Raw genomic sequence first — 18120 nt, forward strand, 5'->3', positions numbered from 1 at the left:
TTATCCGAATGCAGTCCTCAAGGCATGTGGATGTCCTAAGTGGGATTTTAAGAAGACGGTTTCTAGCAGAAGGACAACAGACAGGGCGGAGATCCAGAGCCGACGGAAAAACCTTGCCGTCTCTTATACGGCGAAGCTTAAGAAAAACTACGAAGGGTTTCTGTAAACACAACATACAAGTTCACTTTAAACCTACCAACAAACTAAAGACAGAGACTCGTCCTCCAAAACAAGAAGAGCAATAGAATTTATTCAGTCCGCTGCAGTGCAGAGCGTTCAGAGTTCTAAACTGGGGAGACAAAACGACCACTAAATAAAAGGATTTACAAACACCTCAGGACCAGAATCTGCTGTGTATCTTCATCTGAAGGGCAAAGGACAAACGTTTGAGGATGGAGGACACGTATGACCACAGAAGACAGACGGTTTGAGAGAGGAGTTACTTCTCTCAACAGAGATGGAGGTCTTAGGCACAAGCTGTCTCTTATTTTTTATGTTTCATCCATACCAAAGTAGATCCTGAAGGGTTCACAGGTCTGCCAGGAAAGCCACACATAAGTACCCCATTCTCTCACATATACTCTGATCATTACCCTTAATACCTCAATACACTCTCGACCCACTCTTCTCCTTGTTCCCTTAACAAGGCTATCCAAGGAGGAGAGAGTTCTTGACCCTGGAGGATCCAAATTTGTGTCCATCCATCCATTCATCCATCCATTCATCTTCTATCACTTATCCGGGGCCGGGTCACGGGGGCAGCAGACTAAGCAGGGATGCCCAGACTTCCCTCTCCCCAGACACTTCCTCCAGCTCCTCCGGGGGAATACCGAGGCGTTCCCAGGCCAGCCGAGAGACATAGTCCCTCCAGCGTGTCCTAGGTCTTCCCCGGGGCCTCCTCCCAGTTGGACATGCCCGGAACACCTCCCCAGGGAGGCGTCCAGGAGGCATCCGAAACTGATGCCCGAGCCACCTCAGCTGACCCCTCTCAATGTGGAGGAGCAGCGGCTCTATAGTGCACATGTTAGACCATCCACCAGAGGGTGGAGTAAGTCACACGTGTGCAAGTCACAAGTAAGTCTCAAGTCATGAAAGTCAAGTCGAGTATTTTTTAATATTTGTCAAGCGAGTCTCAAGTCTCAAATTTGCGACTAAAGTCTGACTCGAGTCAAGTCGAGTCCCCCATCTCTGAGTCATTTAACTCATGCCCGAGTCAAGTCTCAAGTCATGAATGTCAAGACAAAGTCAAGAGTCTCAAGTCTCAAATTTGCGACTTAAGTCTGACTCGAGTCAAGTCGAGTCCCCCATCTCTGAGTCATTTAACTCCTGCCCGAGTCAAGTCTCAAGTCATGAATGTCGAGCTAAAGTCGAGTCTTTTTTTAATATTTGTCAAGCGAGTCTCAAGTCTCAAATATGCGACTTAAGTCTGACTCGAGTCAAGTCGAGTCCCCCATCTCTGAGTCATTTAACTCATGCCTGAGTCAAGTCTCAAGTCATGAATGTCAAGACAAAGTCGAGAGTCTCAAGTCTCAAATTTGCGACTTAAGTCTGACTCGAGTCAAGTCGAGTCCCCCATCTCTGAGTCATTTACTCATGCCCGAGTGAAGTCTCAAGTCATGAATGTCAAGTCAAAGTCAAGTCGAGTCTATTTTTAATATCTGTCAAGCGACTTAAGTCTGACTCGAGTTAAGTCATATGACTCGAGTCCCCCATCTCTGCCATGAAGCAACCGAAGGGATTAAAGACAATAAACAGAAAAGGCCCCAAACCAGAGAAAAGGTGCGATGTGGGATATGAAGTCTATATGAAGTTTACATGTTAATGAGATCAGAATGTGCAGACTGGAGAAGGTTGGTCTCATACTGAGGCAGGGACAAAAGGGTGACTCGGAACAGGCTCAGACAGAGAGGCCACTACATTTTCTAGTACTTATTTCTACGTTTTCATATTCACGTAATGATAAAAAAGAGAAGGTTATGGAATAGGCGTACAATGAAGAAAAACAGCAGCATCTCGTGTGTATACTTTACACTTTACCTCTTTTTCTGAGTCTGAAATCAGCACCACAAAGTTGTCAGGAAACACTCCCTCTCTCCCATTCAGCTCTCCTCTCCACCAGCCTGGCTCGCCCGTATCCTGAAACACACAGCACACCGTGAATTCAAAACATATCGCTATGTAATCAGGCAGATCTCCTCACTGGGATTATATCTACTGTTAATAATCCAACACCATCACTGTACCGATCTCCCACATGTAAGACCTACAGTAAGTCAACTTCAACCACACTGAGATGTTGTGGGGAGATTTTAAGAGAGCTGTGCATCAACAAAAGCCCTCAAACATCAAGGAACTGAAGCGATGTTGTAAAGTGGAGCTAAAATTTCGGTGTTAAATTAATCTCCTAAAAAAAATGTTTACATCAAGTTCTTGTTGCTAAAGATGGTTCTACTTGTTCCTGAATTATAGGTTACTTATTCTTCCCCTTCAGACTTCTGAATGTCGGATTAATGAATGTTTTGTTGCGTTTTTGTTGTCACTTATTGTGATTTATATATAACTTATTTAGAAGAGGACCACACGATTAATACTACGGTGCAATTTAAATGCTAATGAATGAACGAACACTTTCCTTTTCCGTGCGACTGTAATTTGGAAAACTCTCTCGCTCACTCTCACTCATTTTCTACCGCTTATCCGAACTTCTCGGGCGTCATCGGGCATCGAGGCAGGATACACCCTGGACGGAGTGCCAACCCATCACAGGGCACACACACACACACTCTCATTCACTCACACACACACACACACTCTCATTCACTCACACACTCACACACTACGGACAATTTTCCAGAGATGCCAATCAACCTACCATGCATGTCTTTGGACCGGGGGAGGAAACCGGAGTACCCGGAGGAAACCCTCGAGGCACGGGGAGAACATGCAAACTCCACACACACAAGGCGGAGGCGGGAATCGAACCCACAACCCTGGAGGTGTGAGACAAACGTACTAACCGCTAAGCCACCGTGACCCCTAATTTGGAAAACTGCCAAATATTTTTCGAATGTTGCCACATATTATAAAATGTGTGTGTATTTCACTATGACATCATATATAACGATACCATATATAACTACTACCACTAATAATAATGAATAGAATCAGCAACGTGTGTCGTCAGTTCATACAAAGTCGCATAGAGCGGTAAAGACAACAATCCTCCGGTGCGAGTCCATGCAACCGATCATATGAACTTATAGCTGCTTGAGAAAGTTACGCTCTGAATCGATTACCATGACTGGTGTAAATGTTTAGAAATCTTAACATGGTTCTGATTGCTGTGATTCAGACTCTACTGAGTATTTCAGCACAACATTTTAGAAGACAACGAATAACGTAAACAAGAGGACTGGATCCTGATGATTACTACAACAACAGTAACGATAATGAGGTATAGTTCAGTTCCCGGATCAGCCTCACCTTGCTTATTACATTAACGACGTCACCTTCCTTGAGGCCTAGCTCGTCCTGGTTTGTAGCTTCATAATTATAAATGGCCTTGCAGTATTCCTTTACTGTGAACACAAGAGAAAACTCCAGACAATACAGAACACGATTATACATGTCAGTAAAACAGTAGTGTACTGATGCGGTTTGCCATGCAGCCCAATCCGTGTGTGTGTGTGTGTGTAAAAGTAACATCAAAATAGTATTCTATATATTAGGAAGGAAAAGGGCAGCATCACAGTGCACTGTCAGTTACATTAAGTTAAGAGTGAAATCACGTGGTGCTCTGTGGAAGTGTTGCACAAGAACTAAAGGATGAAAATAGTAACCTCTAGTCCTTAACTACTGTACTGCCCAAAGTCATTCATTTCAGAATGCATTACAAATGATTTCGGCAGGTTGCATAATGCGCTGTGAGATGTCTAAAGCACCAAATAAACACATATCACTCATGTTAAATGCTGTAATCAATGAATTCAGTAAAACCTATGAACACTTTGGTCTGAGCTGCCGCATGGGAAATTGGTCAGATACTCACCTTTACTTTTGCCGTCTCCGTCTTTCTCCATTTTGTTAGCATCGGCCGTGTTTACGGGACTGGGCTTGGGGGCTGACGGTAATGACGGGACAGGCTGAAATCAAAGAGAAGGACAAATGTGTTTACTACTGCAACAGCCACCAAGTTAAACACACCCTCAATCATATACACAGAGCGTGTGAGAGAGAGAGAGAGAGAGAGAGAGAAAGAGAGAGAGAGAGAGAGGAAGAGAGAGAGAGAGAACGAGAAAGAGCGAGAGAGAGAGAAGCAAATGAGAGAGAGGAGACAGATGGTCTGAAGCAAAGTCCTACATCTTTTTGTCATGTTGCTTGAATACATTAAGTAGGAATCTTCTCTGATTTACAACATCTACATGTTCTGATATACCATTCTGTCATTTACTTCAGACCCACTGCTACAAGACAGAACCTCACACAGCTCCGTGTCTGCGTGGTGCGTACATAAAGACGAACTGAAAAACAGAAGTGCAAGAAATCCAACATATAAAAAGTGGGTCAGAAGCAAGTACTTGCAAAACTCTGCTCTTAAAAAAAATAAAAATAAAAAGTTAAGGGTGCACAGAATTGAAGCAAACATTGGCAGCGCTTCAGTAACGAGACACGTATAAATCCTGCCCCACGATGCACTGCCCAGGGTTACAGTATGTGACATAAGGAACATGCTGCATAGGAGCAAAGAGACGAACATCTCCAGTCTAAATCAGAATGCTGTCACATGACTCGAGCCAAAAGCAAAACGTATCGTAAACATCCTTCTGCTCAACATCTGAAGTGACGTTGTGATAAGTGCTGTTTCTAACAGTGTCTTTTTATATTAAACACACTATAATATGGGCAGGAAGAGTCAAATAAAGTGTCGATTGATACGCCGAAGCATTTCGGTTCGAATTGTTAACGAACACGGTGACAGACATATAACACGACACGCGACTCGCACATCCACACTGAACCAGTTACAAAGTCCTTAAACTCCTATGTGCTCATTTACACTCATACAAGGCTGGGATTAAGTAAATAAGGAATTTGACTCAGACTTAGGAAGAAAAACAGGATCGATCTTGGTTTAATAGATAATAGATAGATAATAAACGCAACAAAACCTAAAAAGACGGAAAGGATTTTCATATCTGTCCATCACACTTACCCGTGTCATTCCAAAACAAAGCGCAGTGACGTGTTAAGATGTTCCCTTTTTATGCTTTTATTTATACCTCCACTCTTCTATGAAGTCTTTCGACTAGATGGAGTTGAGTGACTGCGGATTAGCGATCGTTCGGCTACAGTACAAACGTGTTAATGAGATCAGACGCCGACGTTGTAAGAGTGAGGAGGTCTGGGGCTGCAGCCGGTGTTCGGTGTTCGTTGGGGTTGTGCCAGAGTCAAGGCTCTGTGCTGGAAACTCCAGTTCTTCCACTATCACCTTAACACACCATGTCTTCATGCAGGATTGTGCATTGTATATTAAGGCCCGATCGTGCTGGGACAGTGTTTCCGCCATCGGGTCCACCATCACACCCACATACACACACTACAGACAAACAGGAGTCTTTGGACTGGTGGAGGAATCTGGAAGAAACTTCCGTAACACAGCGAGAATGTGCAAGTGCGAGAAAGTGCACGTACGGAAGAGAGGAGAAATCAAACCCCAACCGTAAAGGTGCATCAAAACATACTAAGCACTAATCCACCATGACATGCTCCATGCAGCTTATTTGCAGTGAAGGGAAATTATAATGTTCCACCATAGCCATTCTATACTTATATACTGAGTGCTTCCAGATTTGTTTTGGGGAAGAATCAGATGTGGCTGTGATGGTCAGGTGTGCACAGACCTTTGGCTAAATAAACTACAGCACAAATAAAAAGTAGTAGTAGGGATGTGGTAGCTCAGGTCATGGGTTCGAACCCCAGGTCCACCAAGCTGCCACTGCTGGGCCCCTGAGCAAGGCCCTTAACCCTCAGTTGTAAGTCACTCTGGATAAGGGTGTCTGCTAAATGCCGTAAATGTAAATAATAGGGTTTGTTTGTCTCGTGATGTTGTGAGATACATCAAGACAAAAGAAGAACAAGAACATAGACCCATATGCATAAAAATCCTGCAGAGTTACTAGTGACAAAATTCTTTGAAATGTAAAGCGTTTCCCCTAAAAATGAATAAAAAGTTCGTAGTAAAGATAAAGGATATTAAACAAAGCATCTTAACCCTTAGGATAAGAGTTTCTTTAGCAGAGGAAAAAATATGGCTGAAAGGTGAAAAGAGAGAAGAAACGTATCGCAGACGATATTTAATGACGATGACGAGTTAATAAGATAGAACAGATTAGATCGTGCGTTTTTATTATAGTGACATCGTATTACAGATAATTAGACTGCGTATTAAAGCACTTTATGAATACGGGGCATCGGTCGATATGAACCGGTACTCTGTAAATCAGTCGCAGAGCCGATGCCTCGAATCTGCTCGACTCCATGACTTTCTACAATTTTTTTTTTAAAATAAACAAATAAACAAATAAATAAACAAACAAACAAATATATCTATTTAGCTATTAGTTGTAATGTAGATTTGTTGTTTTGGCTCTGAAGACAAATGTACACACTGCTGCAAAGTTAAAGCAGGCTTACTTTTTCTTTCTTGTCCTCTGACTCAGACAAGCGAGGTTTGAGCTTCACTGAGCCTTCACGGAAAATGTTGCCAAACCCAACACCTTTGATCTTTTTAGGCTGTGCGATGACCCCGTTTCCAGGGGAAACTGGACTGCTGACCTCATCTTTAATGTCTACACACACACACACACACACACACACACAACCACGTTAGCATACACTTATAAACAGACATATACATACACACAGTTACATAGTATGCAGTGAGGCGTGTGGACAAAACTAGATATCATGCTACAGTGTAAATTATTCAAGGTATCAGTATCCATTATGAACACCATACTGACACCGGGTAAAACCTCGCTTTGCTGTCAAAAACAACATGAGTCTGCAAGATGTGGGTTTATCAGGAGCACTTTTATATATCTCCTGTTCCACCACATCCCAAAGGAGATCCAGTGACTGGGAATGAGAGTAAAAAACTCTGAGATGCTTTTCTGCTCACCACAGTCGCACAGGGTGGTTATTTGTTAACGGCCGTTCATTATTTTACACTTTACACCGCTGCAGTCATGCAAACATGGAGCAGAGAGTCAAAAGAAACGTTTCCAACATCTTGTGGACTCCATGCCGTGAATAACGGAGTTTGTTTTTAGGGAGCAGAGAGATCTTACCCAATATTAGTAGTGTGTTCCTAATAAAATGTTCTGTGTTGTGTGTGTGTGTGTGTGTGTGTGTGTGTGAATCATTAGAAACATTGCCTTCATGCATGAAAATCACTCAACGAGTAACACTACAACAGCAAAGCCTCATGGGAATCACAGTCACATTAGAGTGTCTAACACTAACACGCCCCAAAGAGAGAAAAGAAAAAGAAAAGAAAAACAAAGCTTCCTTTGAGGCCTGTTCTGACATGCCCTAACGGAGGAAAAGTTAGATCTTCACACACATAAGTGAGCAGTACCTGGCTCCTCGGGCACATCGTTGCTCTCACCATCCTCACTTGTTTCGATTTCTTTGACAAAGTTAGAGGGGAAGAGTCCAGTCTTTCCATTCATGATCCCACTCCACCACCCTTCCTCCACCTAAACACACAAACAGGCTGCATTACTATTTCCTTACGTGTATTTTATTAATACATAAAGAAATACATATCTATCATTTAACGGTGACTAATCGAAATCACGACAGATGTCAAACTGTACGACGCAAAGCCACGCTGCGTTCAGAAACGAGAAAAATCAAGACAACAAGACAAACTCCGGGCTACGGTCTATACGAGCTCTACATCAGGAGTGTTCGACACACAACAGACAGAGCACACGCACGAAGGCAAATGGCCGAGCTGAAAACGCTCGGCTGTCCCTTACCTCCTCTGAGATTTCGATGATATCGCCCACTTTCAGCTCCAACTCGTCCTCGTTGTGCGGCACATACTCAAACAGAACTTTGCAATGACGTTTTTTCAGTTCTGCAGCAAAACACACACACACACACACACACGCGCACACACACACGCGCACACACACACACACACACAAAACCTGGTTTGAACAGTTTAACCAAACTGAGATAAAGGCTGTTTGGATTCGATCCTCCCTGAATACTGCTCAGGAAGCTTGTTTTCAATGAACTAACACACACCCTTTATAACCAGTTAGGGCACATTTTTTCATATAATTCGTGTGTCCTTGGGGAGATAATCTGCTGAATACGGTGTGAGATTTCTGTTTTCATATATATATATATATATATACATATATTTCTGTGTATATTATATACACACACAACACACAGAGTGAATACTGTACTGATTTTTGTATGTTTGCACACTGACAAAAAAAAACAACCAGACTATCATTTTAATGTTAGGTTTATTTTAACAGTGAGAGACAGAATAACAACAAAAATGGTATAAATTGATTTAAATTTTAATGAGTGAAATAATTTGATTTATTCCGAAGACGTTTCTCGAGGTTTACACACACCTCAGGAGGGATTTTGTCCCACTCCTCTTTGCAGATATTCTCCAAGTCATTAAAAGTGTTGAGGCTGATTTTTGGCGACTCAAACCTTCAGCCCCTTCTACGGATTTTCTATGGGATTACGGTCTGAAGACTGGCAGGGCCGCTAATGGTCCTTATTGTGCTTCGTCTTGAGCTACTCCATTGTCAGTGTCATGCTGGAATACACATCCATGAGCAGTTTTTAATGCCCAGGCCGAGGGAGGTTCTCACCCGAGATTTGACGGTACATGGCCCCTTCATTCGTCCCTTTGATGCGGTGAAGTTGTGGCCAGAGATCATAATGTTTCCACCTCCGTGATTGACGGTGTTGACGGTGTTCTTTGAGACATAGACAGAATTCCTCCTCCTCCTCCAAACACGGCATTGAGTTAATGCCAAAGAGCTCGATTTGGTCTCATCCGAACACAAGACTTTCACCCAGTTCTCCTCTGAATCATTCAGAGCGTGAATGTGCTACATATCCGTGCCTATGGTCCCAGCTGCCTTGAGATCCTTGACCAGATCCTCCCATGTAGCTGTGCTGATCCTCACCGTTCTCATGATCATTGAAACTCCATGAGGTGAGATCAAGCATAGAGCCCCAGACCGACAGAGACGGACAGTTATTTTGTGTTGTCACCTTTTCGTGTTTGTGGGTCTTGTATCCCATCCCAGCCTTGTGTAGGTCTTACAATCTGGTCCCTGACATCCTTGGACAGCTCTTTGGAATCTGATTGATTGAATGCGTCTGTGGACAGGTCTCTTTTACACAGGTAACGAGCTGAGATTAGGAGCACTCCCTTTAAGAGAGAACGCTTAACTCAGCTCGTTACCTGTTTAAAAGATACCTGGAAAGCTTATTGATTGATAGGATCAGATACTTATTATACTGATTAAAATGCAAATCTTTTTGTTGTTATTCTGTCTCTCACTGTTAAAATAAACCTACCATTAAAATTATAGACAGTCAGCGGACAAACACTATATATATATATATATATATATATACACACACACACACACACACACACACACGTATGCATGCTTGTACACACACAATTGATTTTTATTAATTAACAAAATGCAAAATGGAAAGTAAATGAGTAGAAGAGAAATCCAAAATCACAACAATATTTATTGTGAACAACATTTTAGCTGCAAAACAGCATCAATTCTTCTAGGAGTTGAAGGAACTCAATAGACAGGCTGTGTTCCAAATATCTTGTAGAACTAAACACAGATCTGTGGATGTCAGATCCTTCTGTCTCTTCGTGTGATCCCAGACAGACATGATGGATTCAGGACTCTGTGGGTGACAAACCATCGCTTCCACGATCCTTGTTCTTCTCTACACTAAACACAGCTTTTAATTCCATAGGCTGTCTCTTTGGGGTTGTTGACCTGCTGTAGAATAAATCTGAGGCCTGACCAGACGCCTCCCTGATGATACAATATGATGGAGACGTATCTGCCCGTGTGTCTCAGCACTGAGGACACCGTTAATCCTGACCGAATCTCACACTCCGGTTAAATAAACTCAGCCCCGAACTTGTGAGGAATCTCCACCATGCTTCACTGTTACCTCACTATTGTACCCCTCTCCAACCCTTCAGTAAACAATCTGCCTCCTGCTACAGCCACAAGCTTTGACTCATCAGTCTGTTTTGTGCATAGTTAAGTCACTTAGCCTTGTTTCTACATCAGAGGTATGGCTTTTTGGTTGCAAGCCTTCCATGAAGCCCACATCTGGCCAGACTTCACCAGACAGTAGATGGGGTTTATCATCAGGTCCCAGTGGCTTCTACCAGTTCTTTGCTGATGGCATTGCTGGACATGATGTGTCTCATCTGCTGCATGACGTTTCCTCTGCAGACACCCCCCCCCCCCCCGTCTTTGCCTTTTGTCTTGTCGCTGTGTTCAGTCTTGCCATGGTGTATGACCTGTGACATGAAACTTGTCTTCCACATCCTCACCTTAGTAGCATAATGTGCAAACGTAAGAATTTATGCTGGTTTGAAGCCAAAGTGCATTCACACTACACAGTCACAGTAGTCTGTTCGACTCACTTCGCATTTTGGAACTTGATAAAAAACAAGCAATAAAAGCACAGGTTTCTAAAATGCCTTCTTATGTTACTGCTTTAAAGCATTTCTTCACAGCCTTTCCACAGTACTGTGTATAATAGACACAATATGACAGAATTAGTTAGATCAGAATTCTCCAAATATATATATATATAGTGTGTGTGTGTGTGTGTGTGTGTTTAAATAAGTCACCGTGTCCTTCAGGTGTACTACAGACTCACTCTTTTTTGACGTTCGAGGCTGGAAGCCTAAGCCTCCTGCTGGAATGCCATAAGTGCTGATTCTCTGCACCAGACTGGCCACATTTCCTGATGACCTTCGCTGTGCTTCCTCCTTCACCTCCTTCACCTCCTTCACTTCCTTCACTTCCTTCACCTCTTTTACTTCCTTAGTTTCTTCTTTTGATTCTTTTCTCAATTCCTGCACAGAAAGACACCAGAGTAAAGCAATGCAAACCGTCTGGGTTAGTGAGGTCAATGTAACGCACATTCATTCCCACTACATCCTGTCAGAGCTGACATTCAGCTACAGAAACACAGACCTTTACTTCGCTCATTAAATTAGTGAAGAAGAAAGAAAACCTCGCCACTAAATGTGGCCACACTATGGATATAACATTAAGGCATAACAATCTGTTTAGTGCTGACCTGGAATGGCATTTGTCAATGAATTATGAACAGCACAGTGCTTCATAAACACAGGAAAGTGCAGCGCTGCACTCTTTACCTCGTCATGTCGCTTTGTAGAAGCCAACATTCTGTTTTCCTATTTAAACTTAGACAAAAAGTTATCAACAGTAACTCCTCCTAGGACTTTCGAGCCACACGAACCAAATTCGGATATGTTGTAGAACCTGATCTGAAGTTTTATGCTATTACTTCTCTAAGCGATCCGAATACAGGTACTTCCGGTACCGGGTCTCAAAGTGGCCTTTTTCCCCCCATAGACTCCCATTATAAACTTTGGAGGTTTATAACTCTGCAAGCTTTCGAACTGTCTACACCAAACTGGGCCAGCTCCTTTAGGGTGAGACTCTGAATAAAGCTTTAACTTGGTGTACCGACTGGCCTTCCGGTTGTCCCGCAGCCCCGCCCACAAAATATGCAAAATCAAAAAACTTTTTACAACATGGACTTATGACATGTGACATATCAAAACACTCAGAACAATGAGGGGAACTTCCTCAGGAGTATTCGGATGACGTCACATGCTCGTCTCCACTTGCCTCCAAATGTTTTGGCACACTATCTTTCTGTCCACTTGCCTCCAAAAGTAACACTGACCCTTGTGTCCACTCGCCTCCAAAAAGCACCGGCCTTTGCAAATACTTGCATCGTCAAAGCCAACATCAAAGTTTGTCACGACAAACTTTACTAATCTTTACCTAAAATACACACAGCTGAATTTAAAAGACAATGAATGCCATGTTTCGTAGTCCTACACGCTTCATACACGTATCTATAACAACAGACTCTGAGCCACGTCTCTTTATTAAAAAGAGTTTTCTGTTGGAAACGTGCGTTAAAACCAAACGCTATATTCCTAAATCTAATAAGCCTATAATCTGAAAGAAAGGTTAAAGTGGCTTTGCCTCTGTCATTCATTCCTGTGGGAAACTCTACCCTGACTCAGAGCTGATAAACAATATCACGGGTTTATCCGGGAGCAAAGTGCACGTTAGTGCTATGAAAGAAGCTGGTAATGAGGTAAAAAGGCAATAATTTACTACGGGAAAAATCCTGGTCACGGCTTATCGACTCATTTCACAACCTAGAACTGGTACACAGGTTCTCGAGCAGGACAACGTCTCATATTCTGTACCGATTCTAATACAGTACGGACAAATCATTCTTTATTATTATTATTAATAATAATAATAAAATAAAAATAAAAAAGCTAGCCGTCTGAATCGTCATACAGTCGAAGAGAAACAAAGAAGTTAAATATATTTACAGAGCAGAAGGGAACCTGCAGCTTCCACACGCGCGTGTACACGCACTCATGCAGTTATCTAATCAACCAATCACGTGGCAGCAGCACAATGCATAAAAGCATGCAGATACAGGTGAAGAGCTTCAGGTAATGTTCACATCCTGCACAATGTACAAACACTAGCTGTCCTCACTCTGCACTCATTTACTAAAGCTTTGCATTCCTAAACACACATGCAAACTTTCTAAAACATACAAAAACTAGCAAGCTAATTTTCTAACATTTCACGACTGATCGTTTACATAAAATACAAAACGAAGAACAGAGCTGTTTCTAGTAAAGTTGTTTCTAAAAACGTACATCACAGAACGGATTCTGTTTCTGATCGGTCAAAGATTGCAAAGTGAACAGCAGTCCCGGCCGTAACGTGGACAATACGAGAGTTGGACAATGAAACTAAAACAGCTGCATTTAGACCACAATAACAAGGCCTCCTTTTGCAGCCAATACATCATCAAGATGCCTTGGGAACGACAGATACAAGTCCTGCACAGAGGTCAGAGGGATTTTGAGCCGTTCCTCTTGCAGAACAATGTCCAGGTCATTAAATGATGCTGGTGGAGGAAAATGTATCCTGACTCACTCCTCTAAAACACCCCAAAGAGGATTAGCAATCTTCAGATTAGTAATGGGCGATATAAACGATATGCGATATAAACGATACAAAATTGGCCTACGATAGAGATTTTAATTCTATCGCAATAATGCCTGTTGATGACGCAACCTACCCGCGAAATTTAGAGCCACGAGCTGCAGCCGGCTGCAGCGAATCATCATATTCGTCATCTTGAATAAACATGGCTGAAAGCGTCAGCGAAACAGAGGAGCTCGTGAAAAAGACCGGTGCAACATCTATTATTTAGACTTGGTTTGGATTTAAGCCGTCCGACGAGCAGCAGAAAAATATACTCTGTAGAGTGTGTGGGGCAAAAGTTGAAGCTAAGAGCGGTAACACGACTAATCTGTTCTACCACCTCAAAACTAAACATGTCGTCGAATACCACCAGCAGCATTGCCAGGCAGTGCAGCCAAGCGTGAGATCCAGTACGAAGAACGCAGGACAGAAAAAACAGGAACTGATCCAAACCTCAATCCAACAGTCGTTTTTAAAAGGTACTCCTTATATTAGGAAGAGCTAACAGGCTAACGAGCTATCAGGCTAACGAGCTAACAGGCTAACACGCTAACACTAGACAGTTTTTCCTGTTGTTTGCATATTTTGTGTCCTTTAAGAAAATAACTAAAACTACATGTAAAGAAACTTTTATACTTTAAACATTCTCTTTAGTTGACGAGTACATGTTCCTTATACTGAAAGTTATTTATTTATTTATTTTGTGCTTTCATTTAGCACTTTATAATGTTTTCATTTGAAGTATATGTGCACTACACTTGGAAGAATTGTCTTTATTTACAATAGCCATGCCTAATACTGGAAGTATATCCCTAATTCACAGTGTGTGCCCGTTCCTTTATTAACAAGACACCAGTTTTAATTTCATTAGGAGAACAAAATGTTTAAACCCAAATGCGTTACCTCGGCTGCGGGTTTGAAATATGCTTTTATTTAGAGTATCTGTGCATGTACACAAAATCAGTTGGGTGGCGTTTAAGAACCAGGGACTTGAACTAAGTATAGTGCCTTTTAGAAGGAAAGACTTTTATTTATCTGCAACATTTTGTTGTATAATTACAGTTTTGCTTTTGCACAATAAATGTTCTCAAAACTAAATACTTAAAAAAAAATAATAAAAAAATTACATTTAGCAGTTTGGCTTTCCTAAGGGTCTGTGTAACCTGTTCTGAAATGGTGGTTCTATTATAATTTATATATCGCAATATATATCGTTATCACGAGAGGCTGCGATGTATATCGCAATATGGATTTTAGGCCATAATCGCCCATCCCTAATTCAGATCTGGATTAATCCATTCCATCACCAGGCTTGCGGTGTGTATTGGTCATTATTGGTCCACCTTCAGGGTACAATGTTTCAGTGACGTGCCCATTCAGCATGGATACTGGCCCTGAGGAGTGCCATGATATTGTAGCCCAAACCATCACTGATCCACCCTCAGACATCACTACTCTCGTGCTCCGGGTACACGGAAGACCCGTGTGAAGATTCTTCTCTGTTCTGGCACCTACTGCCGGTGAGGGAATGAAGTTCCTCTAGATTTCTGAAGTGCTGAGTCACAGGCTTTTTTAAGAGACAAATAAAGACCTACCTTTACAACACGAGCTTAAATTTGCATGTTGCTACTTAAACACACAAGACAAGAGGTTTTTTTTTTAGATTGTTTTATTGATACTATACTAACCTGCCAAACAGGGTTTTCAGACTGATAGCACTCATTTGCTCTGGATTAAGGCATCGGCCAAATGCCAGAACTATAAATAAGTGATTTTTACGTAATGGAAGTGTATAAGTGTTCCATAAAGATTAAACATGTGTTCCTGAACACAGAGTAAATGCGTAGTCGAGGTTACCTGGTTCCCAAGTTTTTGTTTTTTTCCCGACTCACTAAGCAGGCAGCTTCACACCTCATCACCTATGACACATGTCCAAGTAATGCTTACACACACCCCCCCCCTCCTCACACCTACCAGGCTCTGGTGCACATCATCAAAAAGTCACTTGCCCTGATAGCGTGATCTGACGTACGAAAGTAAATGACAAAGATTAAAAAAAAGAAATTAAAAAAGAAAAAAATTCATTTCTAAATCCTCTTCTAGTTTTTTTTTTAATTTTAGATTCTTTATTAATTGACAAACTTTCTAAAATTTTCACCTGCTCCAAAAACCATGTGTCACTGCTTCACAGCAACATAAAGGGTTTAAAACACACACACACACACACACACACACTACTAGCAGGTGATTTGTTCAACAAGTTTGTTTACTGTCAAGGCGACGTGAAATTGTTTCATGGTCTCCGGTTGCCGAGCAACAATCTTTTGCTGCGTCACTGTAAGCTCGTGACGACCGAACGTAGTCGTTACTTTACTCGCTGCTCTGGGATCTTTAGTGTATGACCTAGGGCTGTCACTTTTTAATCGTTATTCAAACATCCATTTAAACGATGTAAAATCTTTAAACTTTAATTTCTAAGTGCATTAAACAGCTTTGGAATTTGTTGTTTAGCATCTGATCCAGCAGGGGGCGCCCTAAAAGATCCGAATGTCCTCTTCACCCATCCAGTTACAGTCAAACTAAAGTGGTTTGTTGACTTACTTTTATTTCTTTTCTTTTTTTTAAATAAAAGGTCTTTCACCTTCACAACAACTAAACTTCTCCCTCACCTACTGACTTAAAACCTGAACGAGGCAGCGGAAAGTCGGACAGAGGCACAGATGAGTGGAGCAGCACCAAGCGTACGACCTCCTACGACCGTATATTATTTTGTGATGTACAGGTTGTAACTAAAAAGGATATCTGTGTTGTGGTAAACTTTTTTAAGCTGGGATATTCAGACACGTTCGAACGAACGGTGCGACGATTGAAATTTGTTCGGACTTGAATTTTTAAAATTTGCTAGAACTTTAAAAAATAAATAAATAAATATGTAACATATTAAAAAACAGCCCTAGTCACAGCCCTAGTATAATGTGGCATGAGTGACACAATATCATCTAATCTATTTTACCAATTGGGGAAGATTTTATTGGGGTCATGCTGGACAGCGTGATGAGTAATAATCGTTAAATTGCGCGGTGATAAATGGCAGTACTTTAAACACATTAGAAGACTTTACAGATATTAAAGAAGGCTTGTGGGCGTTCACTTTGATAAACTACAGAAGCGGAATAACGTAAATACGTAACAGCCGAGGTGTTGCGTCATTTCACGTATGAACGCGTGCAGGTCTGAACCCTTCGATCGAACACTCGATCTGCTTCTGCCGTGAAAAGAGCTTGTGGAAAAAGGTTCACCTTGACAAAGTTGTCTGGGAAAAGGCCTCTTCGTCCGTTTAGGTCACCTTCCATCCATCCTTCTTCTTCTATTCGGCGCACATTCTTGATTACATCGCCGGGTCGAAGGGTCAGTTCATCTTCATGTGCTGCTTCATAGTCAAACTCCACCACCACTTCAACTACAGTGAGAGAGAGAGAGAGAAAGAGAGAGAGAGAGAGAGAAAGAGAGAGAGAGAGACTTTAGCACATTTAATCTATCTATATGTTGTTGAAATATGGGTGCAGCAGTACACAGTGAAATGAGACGACGTTTCTCCAGATCAAGGTGCTACATAACACAAAGACAGGGCTATAAACACTTAGTAAGTAACTGCAACTGTGCAACCTGGTGCAAACAGTGCAGGACAGAAAATACAAGACATTACACAAAAGACAATACACAAAAACAGCACAGACCCGTGTACATACTGTATGTTCGAACAATATTGTGTGTGCAGAAATACTGGAATGAACACAGTATTATAGCAGCAGTTACAGGAGATATTGTTAAGTATTGTGCAAAACAGCAATCAACTGAAATGTGGTCGTGTCATCTGTGAACTTGATGATCTGGTTGCTGCACAGTCGAGAGTCAGCAAGGTGAACAGCAGTGGGCTAAGTATGCAGCCCTGAGGGACTCCAGGGCTCAGTGTGGTGGTGCTGGAGATGCTGTTCCTCATCCTGACTGACTGAGGTCAGAAAGTCAGGTTGCAGAGGGAGGTGTTCAGTCCCAGCAGGTTCAGCTTCCCAATCCGGTGCTGAGGGATGATTGTGTTGAATGCTGAACTATAGTCTATGAACAGCATTCCTACTAAAGTGTCTTTATTGTCCTTCATATGAAGGGCTGTGGCAATGTCATCGTCCATGGAGCAAACTGTAGGGGGTCCAGTGAGGGTGGTAACTGGGTCTTGATGTGCATCATGACAAGCTTCTCAAAGCACTTTGGGTGTGAGTGCGACAGGACGATAGTCCTTGAGGCAGGACATTGTAGACTTCTCTGGGACGGGGACGATGGTGGTCGTCTTGATGCACAGAGGAACAACGGCGCTGCTCAGGGAAAATTTTAAAGCTGTCAATGAAGACATCCGCTAGCTGTTCTGCGAAGGTCGTCTGGTCCAGCAGCCTTCCATGGGTTCACTCTGCATAGAGTTCTCCTCACGTCGGCCGTGGGCAGACAGAGTACCTGATCGTTGGAGGGAGAGGTGGTTTTCCCTGTCGCTACGTTGTTCTGCACCTCAAACCGAGCGTAGAAGTCGTTCAGCGCATCTGGAAGGGAGGCATCACTATTACAGGCAGGTGAAGCTGTCTCGTAGTTCGAGATCAATTTCCTATTAAATGACATCTCTTTGATTTGAGAAAGTCAGAAGATCTGCTGCGCCATCACTTCACCAGATAATACAACAATACAC

At 42.3% G+C, this 18120-nt stretch overlaps 1 protein-coding gene across 2 annotated transcripts in view; it reads right to left on the bottom strand.

Annotated features, from left to right (window-relative positions):
• The window catches only part of LOC113647023 (CD2-associated protein), a 53836-nt gene that overhangs the window by 13313 nt on the left and 22403 nt on the right, over nt 1–18120 (bottom strand). For both annotated transcript variants that reach the window (XM_047801352.1, XM_047801351.1), the window contains exons 2-9: nt 16691–16851; nt 10987–11185; nt 8046–8146; nt 7640–7760; nt 6694–6848; nt 4049–4142; nt 3484–3578; nt 2038–2136 (exon numbers count right to left, since the gene is read on the bottom strand). In XM_047801352.1, coding sequence (XP_047657308.1) covers nt 2038–2136; nt 3484–3578; nt 4049–4142; nt 6694–6848; nt 7640–7760; nt 8046–8146; nt 10987–11185; nt 16691–16851 — 1025 coding nt within the window. The remainder of the gene's footprint in view (nt 1–2037; nt 2137–3483; nt 3579–4048; nt 4143–6693; nt 6849–7639; nt 7761–8045; nt 8147–10986; nt 11186–16690; nt 16852–18120) is intronic.

Source organism: Tachysurus fulvidraco, chromosome 16, assembly GCF_022655615.1.
Source record: "Tachysurus fulvidraco isolate hzauxx_2018 chromosome 16, HZAU_PFXX_2.0, whole genome shotgun sequence".
Classification (NCBI taxonomy): Eukaryota; Metazoa; Chordata; class Actinopteri; order Siluriformes; family Bagridae; genus Tachysurus; species Tachysurus fulvidraco.